The sequence below is a fragment of the Pagrus pagrus genome, assembly GCF_965226575.1.
Source record: "Pagrus pagrus genome assembly, chromosome: 3".
NCBI classification, from domain to species: Eukaryota; Metazoa; Chordata; class Actinopteri; order Spariformes; family Sparidae; genus Pagrus; species Pagrus pagrus.
The window spans coordinates 6,141,480-6,160,532 of record NC_140187.1 but is presented as its reverse complement, the minus strand read 5'-3'; the positions used below and the strand labels follow the sequence as shown (position 1 = coordinate 6,160,532).

The 19,053-nt window shown below is 41.4% G+C and overlaps 1 protein-coding gene across 1 annotated transcript; it reads right to left on the bottom strand.

The window, feature by feature from the left end:
• Positions 1-925: 925 nt before the first annotated feature.
• Positions 926-17,781, bottom strand: ippk (inositol 1,3,4,5,6-pentakisphosphate 2-kinase). Its single transcript, XM_084347713.1, has 14 exons — positions 17,551-17,781; positions 13,951-14,010; positions 11,888-11,983; positions 9,811-9,877; positions 8,519-8,637; positions 8,271-8,360; positions 7,972-8,030; positions 7,611-7,683; positions 6,654-6,806; positions 6,271-6,391; positions 5,005-5,140; positions 4,795-4,897; positions 4,044-4,135; positions 926-3,663 (listed from the first exon to the last, which is right to left on the bottom strand). Exons 1-14 carry the CDS (start codon positions 17,629-17,631, stop codon positions 3,420-3,422), a joined length of 1,494 nt encoding a protein of 497 aa, XP_084203839.1. The 5' UTR covers positions 17,632-17,781; the 3' UTR covers positions 926-3,419.
• Between the last annotated feature and the right edge of the window lie 1,272 nt (positions 17,782-19,053).

The following is a 19,053-nucleotide window of genomic DNA, read 5'->3' as shown; positions in this document are numbered from 1 at the left end:
GGTTATGAGATATCATGTGTGGTATTTTTCTGTCTTCACATGTAGATTGTTGTACTTAAGTTATCATAATAACAGTTTTCAAACTAAAAGTACTGTTTTCAAACTTAGAAACAGATCTATCTGACTTGGAAGTACCTGAAAAGCTGATGGCGTCAGAGCTGCAACAACTTACAGATCGAAAACAAACAATTAGTTGCCAATTAATTTGATAATTGATTAATCAATTCAGTCGTGTTTCGAGCAAAAAATGTCAAACATTTGCCGTTTCCAGCTTCTTAAATCTAAGAATTTGCATCTTTCGTGAGGAATTGTCTAAATTTTGGGATGTTTCAAATATAATCCACAGATTAATTGACAATGAAACAAATCGTTAGTTGCAGCTCAAAATAAGATGGACGCCTCATGTCGGCTAAAGGTGTTAAAGATACCTGATCACTACTTTAATGGTTATGTTACGTTATTAATGCACCGTATTTTTAACCCGACACTGCGGTCAACTGTCCTAAGCTGAGCTGATGCGATAACGAACACTTGTAAATCAAAAACGTGGGTGTTTTTCCATCTCGATCGTTCATCCAATGTGGCGTTAACACAGCTCTATCTTGAATGTGATGAGACACAAACTGCAGCTACGTGTCCTCGTGATCACACTGACAAGATTATTAAATCAGAATCCCGCTCGTGTCACAGCTACGACTCAGACGTAGCTGCGACATGGTGATCGGATGCTTTGGTGTAAAGTCTGTGTAGCTGTTAAACTATTTAGTATTTTCATTTAGTAGTAACATCAAATCTTCGACGCTACGACTGCAGAGGTATCCCCACCCTCCTTCCTCCACCTCCCATGAGCCTCTGCTCTCCTGTCATGCTGCCTGTCGCGTCTTCATTTCAACAGTTAGAACGATCAGTGGTTGGTTCAGTTCCACTGCCGTCCACTCTCCAGCCTTTCAGTTGAGAAGGGGTGATGTGATTGGTTAAAGGTCAAGTGTTAGGGAGAAGTTGGTCTTCTGAAATCTGTCTTGCTTCAAACCTTTTTAGTGTTTGGATTTAACAGAACTACTGACCCCATCACCCTGCTGCTGACTGGGTGGACAGACGTCTTCATCAGCTGAGGTTTCTTCATTGCCTGATGAAGGGAGATCAGATTTTCTGTCTTGCTTCAGTTTTGTAGTGTGATTTGATTACGTGAGTTTGATTGGCTGATGGAGGTCGTGGAGGTTGGAGAGTGGACAGTGAGCAGAAGAACTGAAGTCAAGTGTTACCAGTTTATCTGAAGCCTCCGTGAGCGCTGCTGGTTTGAGAGCACGATGAGAGGAAGTCACAGAGTCCCAAAACAATCCAAACACAAACATCTGCTCATGGTAACAAAGACTGGGCACAAGTCTCTCAGTCGTCCTCAGAAACCTCGCAGCGCTCCTGAACACATCGTTTTTCAAACATCAGACGACCATGTTGAGCTTCTGTTCGGGTCGTCAGGAGTTTGAGGTACTGAGAGTTCACGGCTGCGTCCACAGCAGCTCTGAAACTGAGCTGATGTCAGTCTGAACAGAGACAAACCGGAGTGGGTTTTGTCTCAGATCCGGGCTGTGAATGCAGCCTGTAACAGAGTGAGTTTTCTCAACACACACGCACACACACACGTGCACACACACACCCTTCTCCAGCCCTACCAGAACATTTAGGCACATGTACAAACATACAACAAGCCACTTATGGCACAAAAAACCAGCATGAAGCTCGGCCCGTCTGAAGAGGACTGCTCTCTGTTACCCAGCAGCCCTTGCTCTGGTGGGTCAGATTGATCTACAGCGGGCCGACATGCTGACCTCTGGCGAGGAGACAAAGTCCCTGTTCTGTTTCAACCACTTTAAAATCCTCTGCTCGACGGACGACTGGTCACATCAGCTCATGTGATGATGACACCGTTATCTTCCGTCATCCATCAGCTGATCACAAATCAAAGGTAAAGTCGGACCCGTGGGTGAATTTGTGTCTTGGGCCTCATTTGTGAACAGGAGACGGAGCAGATATTTGCAGGAAGTGTAACCATATTTTTACAAAGCTACGCGTCGCCAGATAAGTGAACGCGGGAGTGTTAGACAACGACTGAAACAAATCTTAATCTGACAACAACAGTTGTTAAAATAATTTGCTTCAGTCAAACACAAAAGGAGATTTTGGACAGGAAACCTTCCATGGAGTCCAGCAGAGAAACTGAAACTCCATGTGTCTGCAAAGGATTATGGGAACAAGAAACATCTCCTCCATTCAGCTGCTGAGATTCACACAGACCGATTGAGGATCAGATCAGCCAAAGTCTACCAGAGGCCCTGCGTACATTCAGGAAGTGACATCATACGTACATCACAGCTCAACGACGTGCTTTTCTCTTCTTCACGTTCAATCTCCTTCCTTACTTCTTTCTGATAGGAGCCGCATTTCCACCGCAGGAACTTTCCACAGAGACGAGGAACTTTTGCAGGAACTGTATTATTTTTAGAGCCTGACCAATATTATCGGCCTGTCACAGATACATCGTATGGCTGTGTATGTTGTCCGATATGGAAACTTTTTTTGAAAAGATAATGCCGACGAAGATGCTTGGGACAACTTAGAATGACTAAATTCCCTGTACAGTTTACTGTTTCAGTGCAATTATTTCATTTTAGACAATAAAGTAAAATGAAATACCCACAAATGTTTCATTATCTGCGAAAAAATGTGCATACATTGCCTGATATCTAATTTTTTTACAGCCCAATATCTGTACGGCATATGCCCCAAAAAACGACGATGATCATTGCTGTCAACGTTAAGTTGCACACAAACGCAGCAGTCGCTTTTCCATGTGTCAGACTAATTTGCCTAATTTAAATTAAATTAGCGCAAACTACAACAAGCTGAAGAATCTTTAGTTCCTTGAAAAGTATTTTCTGGGACTACTTTGTGTGGAAATGCGGCTCGAGCTTCGCTGTCAGCAGAGAGCGGTCAGAGGTCGTTGCTACAGTCCTGTCAGGAGGTTAATCTGTTGTCACCAAAAGAAAGAACGAAGCTCCCTGTAAGTATTCTAATAAATATGAATTATGACAGAAGAGAGCGGTGATGTTGGGATTAACCTCCTGATAGGAGCGAGGAGTCGCTCACAACGACCACACAAACACTCTGGAGTCAGTAACAAACATCTGGAAAGTCGCTCAGACGTGTGGTGATTTCGTGGCGACTTCCTGCCTGGAGATTTTAATTTAGCTGAGCAGCAGCAGCAGTCGGAGTTTGTAACGGTTAACATGAATAAAGAGAAGGTGCTGCAGGAAAGTCTCGATGACCCACTCTGGTGTTAAGTGATCCTAGACCTCTGCATCAACATGGCATCCCTCCTCTCTTTGAGGCATCAGCGTGGCATCAGTTTGTCTTCAGGGCGTTCAGACGGGGTGGAAGAGCAGCGTGCAGTCCTCTCTCTCTGCAGCTGAGAAGATGCCGGGGAGCGGCGGCAGAGAGCCCTTTGGCAAGGCACCGCCAGTTCTTAGGTAGCAGGAGACAATCTTCTGGTCCAGGCGCAGCTGGCGGGGGATGCTGTCGAACGGCTTTGGGTCCAGATCCAAGATGGAGACCGAGTAAGAGAAAGCAGGAGGTCTGGAGGAGAGGAAGTCCCTGAGCCGCCTCTGACTGGAGGGGAGGAGAGGAGACGAGGAGTATTAATGATCAGGGAGAGGGAAGTCTGATGGTTCAGTTTTAAAACATGTGGCGCTGATGTCTGGCTCCACCTGCTGGACTTCATCAAGCGCTACAGACCGACTCTAATTAATGGTTTACTTCATGAAGTCTTATTCTCCAGAAGTAAATGAACATGATTGTTCAGTTTGGACCACAGCAACAATCACATCTTCATCACTTTTGTATCGTTTCATTGAAAAATAAATGTTAAAACTCCCATTCATACTCAAATTGTGACTCGCTGAAATATCAGACTAAAAACATCAACCTCACATCATCGAATGTGGTTTGTCAAACATCTTAATAACCAACATGACTTTCAAAAGTCTTACCCATCATCATCCTCCTCTTCCTCACTGCTAGGCACCAGGGCGACCATGATGGAGCAGTCCTTGGCAGTCATGGCAACACAGTACTGATGGACCTGAGGTCAAAATACACAGAAGTTAGACGTGCTGCCATCTTCAGGTGTGTAAACACCTGAGCAGAGATAATATAGGCATCATATAATGTTCAAAGGAAATCTGCCCCATTTAACAATGATTGATAAAAACGTAATGAGCCACTGTTGTTAACGGACTGGTAGATTACTTTCAGGTTTCAGTATGAGGCTTGAGCTAGACGGTGACATCACTGAATGACCCTGATTGTTTCCTTCTTGATAAAGTTAGTATTTCTGATTGACTGCATTGCGGCCAATGAACTGAAACAAATTTCTGACCTGGATCTTTTTTTGACAGCACTGCTCTCTGGGACTTTATATACATCTTTGTTTTTTTTTCAGTGAAGCAGACTGTTCCAAGGCTGTACCGAGAAGTTCGAACATTATTTTGCACGTCTGTTCAATCTGTTAAAAACCTGTTATTGCTGCACAGCTGCAGATAAAGTTCAGGCTTAGAATGTAGACATTCAAAATTAATTTGAAAATCTCGATTGAAGCTTTGAATGTAAAACAAATTAAATAAAAAGACATTTGGCACAACTCCAGATTTTTGTCTTTGGCAGCTCAGTGTACCGAGTACTGATAATTCAACCAGCGTCAACCTGAGGTGAGTTTCAAGGAAACTGTGGAGCGAGACTGACCTTGGCGACAGCGTACTCCACAGAGCCGTCATCCTCAGCAGGACATTTCTGCAGCTTCTCCAAGAAGGCCTCGTTGTACGGTCCGTCGATCTGAAGACGAGTTCTGACAGACACAAACAGGAAGTGACGTCAGAGGCCAGACAGTGCCCCTCATAGGTGACCGATTAATTAGATTACGCTCCACAGACACAGTTACTGCAGATGTGTTACCTCTCCTTGGGGAAGTCCTGCAGGTGTTGCTCCACCCGACGGTACAGAAGGTAAAGTCCTTCAATGTCCTGTGTGTCCAACATCTGAGTCTGAAGAATCCTGAACAACACACTGTCGCTGGGCAAACCCTGAGAGCCTACACACACACACACACACACACACACACAGAAAGAGAAAGAGAAACAGCAGTTTAGAGAGGAGAGGTCAACATTCTGGTTTATACTTTTACTTCAGATGTGTAAATATAATGTAGGAGTATTTAATGAGTTGTTTTTCAGTTTCACATGTTTACATAATCAGATTCAGATGTTATGAGCAAAGTGTTGAAATGACACAAATGCTTCTTTCAAACCACAAACATTTCTGAAGGAGGCTGCGACACAAGAAAAACCTTTGTGAGAGAAGAAAAACAGGCCGACAGGCTGCACACAGATCTGTAAACTGCAGCGCTACAGTTCAAACTCACACCAGAATAAAATCTGTGTTGTCATGAAGAGAGAGAGAGAAGAAAACCGAACAAAACAAGAATAAAGTAAAAAATGAAAAAGATCTTTCAATTGGGGAACAGATTCTGGATGGTAACTGCCGTCTTTAAAATGTGATTGATTAGAACTGGAGCTGCAACTAACCCTTATTTTAAATATTAATGAATCTGCCAATTATTTTCTTAAGTAATCGATCGATACTTTAGTCTCTAAAAAAATGTCCATCAAGAGTCTTGGGTGAGGTCTTCAAATGTCTCAGTTTATAAGAGCAAGAAAATGATTTTAAGGAAATCACAGCGATTAATCAAATTAAAAAGATTAATTTTCTGTCGATCAACCAATCAATTTATTGTTGCAGCTCTATTAAGGACAAGAAACTGGTGCTAACAATGGTTTCTTCTGGTGTCATAGTCTGCATGTGCAACTTAAGCTGTTAAAGCAACATTGTGTAGTGAGCTCCCCCCACAGTTTTAGAGTGCAACACAACTGTTGTTGTCGTACAAATCCCAGGTATGTAACGACTAGTCAGAGGTAGCGTAGGTGCTGACCACAAACAAAACTCATTACATCATAACAATGTTGTGTGTTGAAAACTTAATAGCGGGGCGGAGTGGCTGAGACAGAGACACCATTCATCCTGTTACAAGACACTGTACCTTCAAAATGATTTAGAAGCTATTATTTTAAGGTAAAAAGTTACACAATGTTGCTTTAAATGATCGAAGGAATCACTAATTCCTGTCGGAGGGAAAAACAGACTTGTAGACAGGCGTGTCCTCACCATGGCGAATCCTTTCTTTGTTGAACAGACTCGCTTCACAGAAGCTTCGCCCTTCTTCTCGTCTGTCCGTCATCACCCCTCCATCTCCTCCTCCACCACTCAGCAGGGCGTTCACCAGAACCTACAGAGAGAGAGATTTCTCAATGAGGCTTCACCACAGCGTGTTTTTGTGTTGATCAGTGTCAGTTTCAGGATCTAAATCCTCCATCTTAGATTAATAAATGCAGAATAATTTAAACTATAGATTACTTCATTTTTTTAACATTACAAAGCTAAGTCAAACAGTACCTCTTGTCAATACAACTTGTTTCTATTCAACTCTGGTCCAATAAGACATTTACACATACTGTGTGGCTGCATATTTGTGTGTGAGCTGGTTTTACCTGAATGAAGTCGTTCAGGACGGCTTTGCTGGTCATGTGACTGTTGATTCTGTTGTTTCCATACAGGAAGTAGGGTCTGAGATGATGCAGCAGAGAGTTCAGGTCTAACGAGTCATCACTGCCCTCCTTACTGCTGTAAATACACTGACCGCCCTAAAAAAAAAACCACACAAACACCAAGGTCATGTGATGAATCTCATGTTTTTATTTTTATCAGTTGCTACTGAATTTCCACGTTTGAGGGGGTTTTTCTCAGAAGATCTGTCGCAGCTTTGGTTCAACCGAACTGAACAAAATGATAAGAATCAGCCCAGTGAATTGTGATTTCCTTCCTGGTGCCCAAAATTCACAGACCGGTTCTGAGCAAAAATACATTCTTCAGTCGATGTGAAGCTAATCTGAGGCTCCAGCAGTCTGAGTTGGACACACAGAGTTGTTATCTTTGACAGTTACGATCTTTTTAGTACAAATCCAGCCTTTGTGCTTCCACACCGGTGTTTCCATGATGATAACACCGTGGAGATTTTGTACTAAACGAACTGTAACTTCAGAAGAAATCTAATTGATTTTATAACCTCAGACTGGTGAAGCTTCATATTAGTTCCAGTTGAACTTTGGATTTTGTTTTGCACAGAGCGAAGAATGTGGACTTCTCTCCTCCTCGTCTTCCTTTGAAACTACTGTCAGAAGGAATCTCTTTGCTTTACTCTCCTGCAAATACACCACATTTAATTCAGATTGATTTTGTATCTAATTTGATTTAACACAATTTGATTTCGTTTAAATGTTCAAATGAAAACCTGATTATCATTTTAAGACCGACTTAGATCACAACATCCAACTGCGTCAACAACACGGTCGATGCTACTGGTTTGTAAACCCACGTACTAAGTAAACAAACGAGGTTGTAAATCATGTAGTGTAGCGGAGAGACAGGCGGGTGTGGTTGCGTCTCACCTTGAAGATTTTGAAGTTGTTCTGAGGTTCTTCTATCAGGTGTCTGATGGCAAAGTGCATTCTCTGTCTGTTCCTGAACAACACGAGAGAAACCAGACAACATCAGCTAAACAACAGTGAAGAGCTTCAATAAGACTGTCTGAATCTGCAGTGGCAAAGAAGAAATGCTCTGAGAAACATAAACAAAAACACTACACAGAGGCTGGTGTTTTGTATTAGACTAAATTACACTGTGTATAGTGTTTTCTAATGCTCCGTGGTGTTGTGTTTTGTTTGTATTGTATATACATTACTACAGTATAACTTTACATGAGTTCAACAATAGTAAATGCAGCCGTGGTGATGGCAGCAGAAATCTCACCCTGAGAACAGGTCGAGAGGACAGTACAGACTGCGTCTCTTCCACTTCCCATTGGCCACCTGAGACACAGAGAGAAAATATAAAGAAATAAAAGAAAGAAACGTCAAAGAAAAGTCAGAAAGTAAAAGAAATTCTATGACTTTGTGTTGTATAGTTGAAGGAATCAACTTTCTTTTTCTTCTGATCCCAATCCAGGTCCTTTTAATAGTCTATCGATACAGACGCTGATAATTTACCAGAATGTTCATTAGAAGTAAAGAAAGGACCCCCGACCCCCAAATGACTGTGGCTGTAATTACCTTGTAGTGTTGGTGCATGCAGAATCGGCACACTTTGGTCTTGATGTCTTTGCTGACATGTTTGGAGGACGGCAGGAAGCCACATTTAGGCTAAAAAAAAACCACACAAACAGACAAAAACACAGCAGCTGAGTAACGCTCACAGTCACACTCTTGTGATTTGCCGTTTCTGCTCAGTTTGTCTGGAACGAGAATGAATCACCGGCAAATATTTCTGAAAATGTGGCTGCGTGTTCCAGCGTGTTCACCTTGATCTCGATGCAGAGTGGAGGAGTGTGTGTTGGCTGGTGGAGGACTGGAGAGGTCAGGTTGGGCAGACAGAGAGCACAGCCGCTGTAGATGTCCATCACCTTATCACAGCGCCAGGCTGACACACACACACACACACACACACACACACACACACACACACACACACACACACACACACACACACTGTTATATTAGACATTGTCAGTTCACCTTCTGTTTAGGTGGATAAATGCCTTCCTGGTGTTGGATATTTACTGGCAAGCTACAGACTGACCACCGTCTATATTTAAACTTTTTCTTACACCACATTTTGGATTTCTCATAAATTATTTCAGCGTATTTGTAAACTTGCCTCAAAAGTAGTGCAACTAATGATTATTTTTACTGTTTACTGTTACCATTAATTAACATCAGAAGACAGTAAAAATGCCAGTTACACCACCCCCTTCATTTCATCTTCATCTTGTCTCAAACCTCAAAATATTACATTTTGTGTCACGTAAGACAAAGAAAAGGAGCATTCTGTCATTTTAACCTGGATCATCAAGTTTTGTCATTTTAGCTTTTCTACAATCAGATTTTTTTACAACCCTGATTCCAAAACAGTTCAAACGATGTGTAAAATATAAATAAAAACAGACTGCAATGATTTGTAAATCCTTTTAACAGCACCACGACAAGTATTTGACATTCAGACTGATAAACTTCATTGTTTGGTTTTTTGATATACACTCATGAGTTTGATGCCTGCAACACTCAAAGTGAGAATTATTTAAAAAATGTTATCTGTGTTGAATTAGAGCTCTAAGAAAGTAAACAGAGTTTTTAAATGTATCTACATCCCTGTGGACGTAACCTCACAGTAAACCGCTAAACGTATACTCGGAAGTTAAATGAGTTCATATCAATGAAAAGAGACGAGAGCTAATATCATGTTGATGCTGACAGGAACAATATAAAGTGACGCGAGCAGGAAGTTCACTCTGTATTAAAGTGTCTACTCTTGTTTGCATTCTTGCAGAGTGAGATGAGATGAGATGAGATGAGTGACTCTCTCATCGCTCCATCCAATATGAAATGTTCTATCTCAGGCACGATATCAGGGAAACATGTAAATTATCGAGCTTTATCGCAGGCAGATTTTATTACCTGCAGGTAGAACGAGGCTATTAGTTCCCCCGTTTCCATTCTTTATGCTAAACTAACCGAACGGCTGTCTGTAGCTCCATGTTTACATTCAGAAATGTGCAAATGTCAAACTGTTTAATATCATGTGTTTTGGTCTTACCTGGTCTTTGATGTTGAACTTTGATTGACAGTTGTCGCACAAACTCTAGCGGCAGTTTGACCACTTCCTGTAGAGAAAATAAAGTCAGTAACGTGCGACCAGTTCTGTTCAGTTATACTTCTGTTTCTGTTATCTACCGTATGTAACGGGCTGTGATCTGCTGGCAGCGTGCTCCTCATCAGTTTATTACGAGAAACAGCAGCTGTAACCAAATCAGCTTCAATAAACACCTCCATACAGTACTTTCCTTGTTCTGATTTTGAAGACACTCACAATCAGATTCATTCAAAGATATTATTTACAACCTGGTAGTTTTAATTTTAAAACGGAAGTTTGATTTATCTGTGAAAATGTAGCACTGCTAAAACAAAGTACCACACACACACACATCAATGAGCGTTGGCCTCATTTGTCTAATGTGTCACTCAGACAGAAGATTAATCCCCTGATCAGTGAATGAGACAAAACTGGTTATTTTCTGGGTTGGTGAGCTTTAACAACAGGATGCAGGTCATTGGTGTGTCCTGATGATTGACACCTGTTCACATACCACCACCAGTGTGTCAGGAAGTGTGTCCTCATTTGTGTTGCATTTTTTTTTTAAAAGAAAACTGGCTTTTTCAACTCTACCTGAAATGATTCGACAAACCTGTTTCGTCAGCGTCGGCTGGGTCTAAAGACTAGACAGTAAGTTTGGAGGTGGAATAAATCTGGAGGCGTCTATTGAAGTATATCACGGCCGAACTGTTGGCAACGGGTTTGCATTCTGGGTAATAAAGGCACCAGATTGTGTCAAGGAAGAGGAACGTGTGGAAAAACAAAAATACTTTGACCCTTTATGTCCATCGTGACTCTGATAATGTTACAGGAGTGCGATGCTCAATTGGCGGACTACTCTTTTAATGTTTTGTAAGATAAAACTTACAGGTGATAAACATTCAAAAGTCCAGAGCATGCAGAAGCAACAGTTTTGATGTAGTGTTGCAGAAATATCTACTCAAGCATGCTAACCAGCTAGCCCGCCCTGTCCTGTAGCAGTCTATGTAAACACCAACACACCCCAAGCTCCCACTCTGCTAACTAGCTAACGTCAGCTGCAGTTAGCGGCAGTTAGCGGTTACTTAAAAGTTGTTTTGTGTATTGAATTCAACAGGTGGACAGTTCTCACATGTTGCACCTTTAAATAAAGACAAAAGTGATCAAAGGTGTAAAAATGAGCGTACTGGGGGGCGTGGTCACTGTGGGCGTGGTCACGGCGCTGAACTAGGCGCACGTTTTTTTGTGAGCTCCGGCTAATACCTGAGTAAAATCCCGTAAATGATCCTTCAGCCTCAGGAGCAGTGATACTAAACGTTGGTGGCGACTGATTACAGCATACCAGCGACAATATGCCGACGAAGAAAGTACAACACAAGCTTAAAGCAAACTCTTTCTCCGACTGAGGAGGACGTCTCGGATGCTAACAGCCTAGCTAACTCTCCAGGCGATGCTAGCCCCGGGCTCCGAGCAGAGGGCGTGGACGCGGGAATGACCCAGAGACGATGGCTGTTATTCAGGATCAGAAATGACTTTGCCACGAAGATTGATGTGGTCTGTATACCGAGTCAAGACGTTAAGAGGGATGCGCAGGACTTCTCGGCACGCAGGGATGAAGCAGCAGTGCGCGTTAGCAACGTGGAGGACACAGTTAACTCAGAGCAGCCAGGGCCGAAGCGGAGTACTGTGAGGCGGTCAAGAGATCATGTTCTTCCCGGAGCTGTCCACGGAGCTCCACCGGTGACGGAGGTGTTTGGACGGGGTAAGACATCAGCTGAATATTCGCTACGGAGGCTTCAAGTGCCGTCTGATGGACAAACACGTGAGTTTTAAACCCCAGCAGGTTTTTAACTTTATTTAATTATTTGTTTTTATTTAATACTCTTTTCACAGTAAGTTAGTGACTAACTGGTGTTTTTTTAGTCCTTCTTAGGTATTATTATCATCATTATCATCATTATGTGTTGTTCAGAGTGTTGGATGTTAATGTATAATTGTAAAAACCAATAAATATATGTTTTTTAAAAATAAAACGACTTACTCCGCTGTGGATGAACTTCTCTCCCAGCAGGCTGCTCATCACGTTGGAGCTGAAGTCAACAATGTTCTGAATCTGCCTGTAGGCCTGCTCCACCGTCTGGAGGACAAACACACACAGTTATGGGTGGGATGCATACATCAAGATTTTATTGACTTGAAAAATTATCTTTTTAATTGACAAACATCATATATGTGATTCATGGCAGGTTTCCAGCAGGATCAAACACATTTTTTTCTAAAATAAAGCCCTATGAGGTCTGTGAGATTCAGGGTCTCGCCTATCTTTTCTGCAACAGTAGACCTGAAATCGATCAGTGGACAGACATAGACACCACACCAGCGTTTCACTACAGTTTTAATATCTTTATCTGTTGAATATGTCACAGACATTAAGAAATATACACAACAGGTGATGGGCAGTATTTTTCTGCTCCTTCCCGCTCCCCCTCTCTTTCAGTGAAGGTAAACGAAAATCACATCATCCTTATTGATAATTATCAAAAGACAAAGATGGGCTGGCGTCAGCGCTGCAGCAGTTCAGGATATGCGTCTCAGCCTGTAGACCAGCAGGTAGGTAAACACACAGGTAAACACCAAGTCGTATATCCTGTTCTAAGACATGAAATGTCGACAGAGCAGTGGAGTCATTTCTTCTCTTTGTGCTCAGAGAATAACAGTCAACTCAGTTCATTATTTGGCTTCCCTAAAAAGAAATAAACCAACATGTGATTCTGGATAACCAGCTGATCACCATCTGACTCTGTTTGCTCTGAGCATATTGCCAGACTGCAGACCTCTCCCACAATCTCAGTTTTCCTGTGACAGTAGTTCCACTTGTTGGACAAACAATCGAGCACTCAGGAGGTTTGTAGACAAGATTAAGAATATAGTCATCCTCCTACATAGATAGCTACCAAACGTCATTAAATGTAACCACGTGTGTTTTTGTTCATTCTGGGATCCTGACGCGACGGTGACTCCATTTTTCCTCCATAGGGCATTTGAAGCAAATATGCTATTCGATAGTCACTGGGAATTTTCAAAATTTTAATGCTAAATTGTTTATGTATTATCTTAAAGAGGTTAAGTTATGCTAGTCTGTTTTCCTGTCGCGTCTACAAATGATCAGAAATCAGAAAAAGTTATTGTGGAGTGTTAGGTCAGTAAATCAGCTTCAGAGTGATAGCAGCTGATGAGCAGCCCCAGGTAAATTTGAATTTGCTGATGGGGTGGGGCAACAATTTGGTTTACATTTGGATCAGGGTATGTGCCGAGTCTTTAATCTGACCAGGATGTAAAATCAGCAGCTGCTCCACTGACGATAAACAGAGCTGTGACTAAATGGAGCATTGTACTGTGGCACAAAGCCATTACACTAAATTAAGTTTCTATTTTAACCCCGCTGACAGGTATGAACCAGAGCTTAAACCTCATCGACAGCTCATTCAGCGTCTGTTTTCTGCTTCAGTCTGACAGACATTATCAAGACGACTGACACCTCTATTCTCTACTTTTACACAACAGAGCCAGCTTTAGTTTATTTCCTACAAAACCAGCTCAACAGTTTCACATCTGTGTGTTTTCAGGTGCAGAGTGGGATCACACTGTGCAGCTGTGAGACTGTTTTTATAGGTTGAAATTATTATTTGATTTGGTAAGGTGTTGTTTTATTAAACTAGAGTGGCACTGAGTAGAGTGCATACCTCCTCCTTTTGTACTCATTCATAAATACCAGCCACCAAAATACACCAGATTTTTTTTAAATCAAGATCCATGCAATGAGAAATTAACAAAAGTGTCCTAAAAATGCCTTATCAATGTTAAAGAAAGGGAGGAAAAGTTCCTGGATCCTTCCTTTTATCCGTATCTGCACCAAAAGTTAACGTGGTCTTCTCCGGGCTGACACCCTGTGTGTTATGTTGGTGTTTCTCTAAAACATGCACATTGCAAAAAATGTAAAATGCTTTTGTGCTTTTCACAACGCACTTAGCCATCTTTAGCCCTTGGATGGCCCTGGGCTAAGAACGTGCAGTGTGAAACGCCCTACAGACACATATCTCATACCTGTGGGGGGTTTTCAGAGTCCTCTGCAGGATACTTGAGCAGGCGCAGAACTCTGGAGAGCTGCAACAACACAAGAGAAGTTTAATTTAAACACAGGACAGAACTGGACAGACAATTGAGGAACATCTCCCAGATTTTCCTGAGGTGGCGGCTCAAATTACTGACACAGTTTTCCCACGGTGGAGCAAGACAGTAAATCCATCCTGGACGGCTTGGGGTGAGTCAAAAACTGCAGTAGGCCATCAACACTAGCCTGGGAACGTTTGCGTCAGACCGCAAGTTGGGACAAGTGTCTCTGTTTGTCCAAAGAACATCCAAACCCCATACTTAACATATATTAACTGTTATAACACACAACAGTGAACATCCATCTACCTGAGCATTCTGCTAAACCTGTTTGCAGGGTATTCTGCACAAACACTGCGATATGGGACTATGAGTTGTTGTAGTGCAACTATGGTGCCGTGTTTTTTGGTGAATGAAGTTTAGAGTGTGTGAATAAATGGCCATTGAGGCGTGCAGCCACAGGGAAAACTTGTCGGTCTCGTTTATCCGAGCGTCGTCCACAACTGCAACAATTTAATCGATTAGTTGTCAACTATTAAATTAATCACCAAGTATTTTTAGTAATTTATCAAGGGGGAAAAAATGAAAAAATTTAGATTCCAGCATCTTAAATATGAATATTTTCTTGTTTCCTTGCTCCTCCAGGACAGTAAACTGAATTTCTTTGGTATGTGGACAAACAAAAAATACTGGAGGCCGTCATCGAAACCCTTCTGACATTTTTTTTTTAAACAACTAATCGATTAATCGTAAAAATAATCAACATGATAATCGATGATGAGATTTTGGAGTTCCTCCATAGAAATCAGGTTATACAGGACACCAGACAGTGAGTTTACATAAACTGTAGTATTCTGGTTAACATAACAATCAACACTGAATTTAATTTTACTGAGCTGCTGCATGTCAAATTTCTCTCCTCACCTGACTTTAATTTAGAACAAAGCCTCGATTATTTTATGTGTGTTAGTGAAACACTTGTTTGGGACAGAGGCTGCAGTGAGAGGACAAGATTTCCCTCCAGTTTAATTTGTCTAAATTTAACAGTCAAATGTGGAAGTGGTGTAAACCAAATTAGACTTAAAGAGGTAACTCAGAGTCTGTTTCAGCTTCAGACTCTAATTAACTCACTGTGAATAAGAGGATGTATCTTACATGTTAAAATCTCTCCTTTTATCCGGCTACTCTGCTGTCACAGCGATACTCTCCCTGTCTGTGTTTTGTCCTGCGTGCTTACATGCAAAAAACATATTACAAACACGTTGCTATGACAAGAAATCGGCTTTCTCGGACAAATCTCGCTGCAGAAAACAAGGTTTTTGGTTTACTTTAAGTTTAAGAAATCAGATTACTGCAGAAATTTTTTAGAAACCAGGTTACTAATGTGCAGGTAAGATCACTGTATGACATGCATGGACAGATTACCACAGTATCTCTGACATTATCATAACTCCATTGGAAAAATACCAGGACACCAACATAACAATGTCTCGCTTTACGGTAACAACAATACTAATCATTGCATCACTCGTGTCTCAGAGTTTTTTCTTCTGTGACGCTCCCTTCTTACATAATCACACCTGTTGATGGGAGCGAGTGAACCGTTGGGTTTCGGGTTGGGCAATAATGACGATACATACCGGAAAACGTTAGCTTATGTTGTCATTACCTTTTGTTGTATTAGACCACTGTGAGAAATGTTCCAGACGGATGAGCAGGACCGATTATTGCAAATATTATAAGAACTTTGGTATGTCAGATATGTAATTTCCTGGAATGGCCAAAAACACCCAAATCTGTCTGGTTGTTTTTATCGCAAGCGTTGACACCATTTTCCAGAAATCCTCCCACCCATAACATCTAACATCTGTTGATTTCTCTCTTCTTCTCCTCCTGGAGTCACATCAACGTTTCGGTAGCATCAACAACTGAATGTCTGACCAGTTTCTGAACAAATAATCACTTTTTTAAAATCACATTTTGGTTGAAGAAAGGGCTGTGCGAAACAAGACTGCAATATTATTAGGCTATTTCATGATACACAATATAAATCTCAATCATTTCAAATCTCATAAAAGCTAGAATATTGCAATATTTTTAAACTAGATACTTTTATATTAACATTGTGACAAAATTGTTGGGATGACTGTTGGTACTTTCATGAAATATTAACACAATCAGATCTTATATAAATAATCATAATGTGGATATAATGACTAGGTGCATATTAGCACAAGTACAACAGTCTGAAAATGACGTCACTTAAATCCAATGGAGCCTTTGAAAGCAGGAAAAGCCAATATCAGGATATAACAACAACAACATCCAAAATCGAAGGCAATAAATAGGCTCATATCATGATAACAATATATATTTCATCATCTAGTTTTAGACTGTATCTTATTCTGATGAAGTTTTTGTACGACTACTTGTGTTTCTACAACACTGAACACTTTCTATTCAGTTTCCGTCTCTTATGTTTAGTGTAGAGAGGGACTGTGGAAAACATTAACAGTGTACCCTATTCAGTGCTCTGTTGGTATCAGGGCTAAAACTCTGGTATTACATCTGCCAAATGTGAATAAAACAAAATCTCTGTTGACCTGTGCCAACTTTGAATCACTATTTTTTGGGACTCACTAACTCAGCAACTTAATATTGTAAAGTGATCATACGGTCAGTAAACAAACCATTACATTTTTTCTCCAGCTCTAGAGTAAATGCATGTACTACATTGTAAACAGTCAAAACCACAGAGGAGCTTGACAGTTCCAGGCCTGATTACAACACCGCTGCTGTGATGTCTCGCCTCCCTAACATGAGCAGACCGGTCCCATGAGTGAGACTTTCCCCGCAGTCGGTCAGCGGTGTGTCAGTGGGTGCACCGCCCTGCTCAGGTCACTCCAGTGCCTGTCAGCACGGATTAACCTGCATATAAATCAACCCAAAAAGACCAGCCATCTGCCTCCGAGTCAGCTAACAGGCACGTCCGACTCAAAAGCAGCTTTGTAAAGTGTTGACTTCAACCAGCAGCTGGATGACAACCCTGAGGAGATGCTAACGGCTAAATTAGCTCCCCAAGCAGCCCGTTAGGATCGTAACGTTACTTCTATTAAATGACTCCACATCACAGAGTCAGTCCGTTAACTTCACTTAACACGCATATATGCGTTATTTCTGACTGTTTGCGGTGTTTTTGGTGGTGTTGTTCCAGCGTAACAATCTTTTTTCCATTGGTTGTTGGACTAATGTGAACTCTTAGCTGTTGGCTAGCAAGCCGGGTAAACTAGCAAACAGAGGCTAACGGTAACGATGATAAATGAAATCATGGCAGTTGACATTTCAACCTTTTATCATAAAAATGTTTTCCAGAGAACTACTATAAAGTTTCCATCAGAAACGACACTGAGCTGAAGCATATTTGACGTTAGAAAAAGTGTGAAGCGGGCGATGTGTGTCCTCTTGGAGCTAAATTTAGACTCCTCCTGCTTTAGCCGAACTTGGGTTAGCTTCATGTTAGCTTAGCCTACTCACCTGTACGTGTGAGACCACCAGGCTCTTGTTTCCCTCTCCGTGATACTTCCAGTCGTTCTCGTCCATTTTGTCCAGTTCCATTACACCAACGACGACGAAGTGAGCTCCCGTTAACGGCCAGAAAGTAACACACAACGGCACAGCAACATACAAGAGCTCCGACTGGTGCGACTGGCTGCTAACAGTAATTGAGAAGTACTATAGGGTGACTGCCGCCGCTCGGGCCGGCTCACCCACCTACACACACACAGATGCTACGTCCGGTTAGCCCTTCACAATAAAAGTCACATTGGGTTATTTTTATTTTTATTGAACGTTTGGGAACACACAAAATCACGTAAACGATATATACAAATAATACAGCCAAAATGAACCAAAAATGAAAGTTAAAAAAACATAAAGTGTATTAACAGTTGCATGAGGGTAAAAAACAAACAGCAGCTGTTCGCCTTGATGCTTTTATTTTTTAGCCGTTTCCGGGTGTATTTCTGGTTGACTCTCATCAGCTTGATTGGTTATTTGATCGACAGGTTGATGGACCACTCCCTGTCACCGCTATCCACTGATGTCCCGCCTACTCCGCTGTGATTGGTCCGCAGGAGAGACAGGTGGGAGCGAGACTTCAATGTAAATTTGACAGCGTGACAAATGACGTGAGAGAAACGCACAGTACATCATGTGAGTAGTGAGTAATGCCCGCATGTATATGGGAGAAAGCTGATTTAATCCTCAAGAAGATGTGGAAAAGTACAACTTTGTGTTCACACTTTGGGAAAAAGCTTAGAGTTGATCAAAATACCTGTAAACACTGATGGAAAGTAAGTGTATTTGCACTTGTACTGGAGTTTTTCCATTGTATACTACTTTATTCTTCACTTTAACTCAGAGGAAATACTGTAGCTTTGACTCTACCTCATTTATTTGACAGCTTGGGTTTTAAAACATGATATGCTTATAAAATATAATGCGTTTACAGATCAAACTTCCCAACAGTTTATACATTTGTAAAAATAAACTCCACTTTTACCAACAGTTAAGCAACAGGTGTCGGGAAGTATGACTGCATATGTAAAAAAAAATTGACATAGTGACATAATTACCTCCAATTATGTCACTCAATGGCTAAGTTGCATTGTGGGTAATGTAGGCACCAGGTTTTAAAAAAGGAGATGAATGAGTGGAATAGTAAAGGTGGCATTTCTGATTCTGCTGTATCGATTATGATCATTTGTTTTGTGCCACACCAATCGACTGCGTTTCAAAACCTGCTTTATTTCTTTTTTCTGTCTCTTTATGTATTTTTTCCTTCACTCTCTCCACCACTTACATACCATACTTGCTTACTTACTCTTGGACCAAAACTCAACTTTTTTTTTTTTTCGCTCTGATTTTCTTTATCCAGCTTTCCAATATCTTAATTTTCCTCAGAAATCCCTCATCTGTCAGGATCTACAGAATCTTCAGACATGTTCAGGCTTGCACACAGAACCACACAGCTGCATG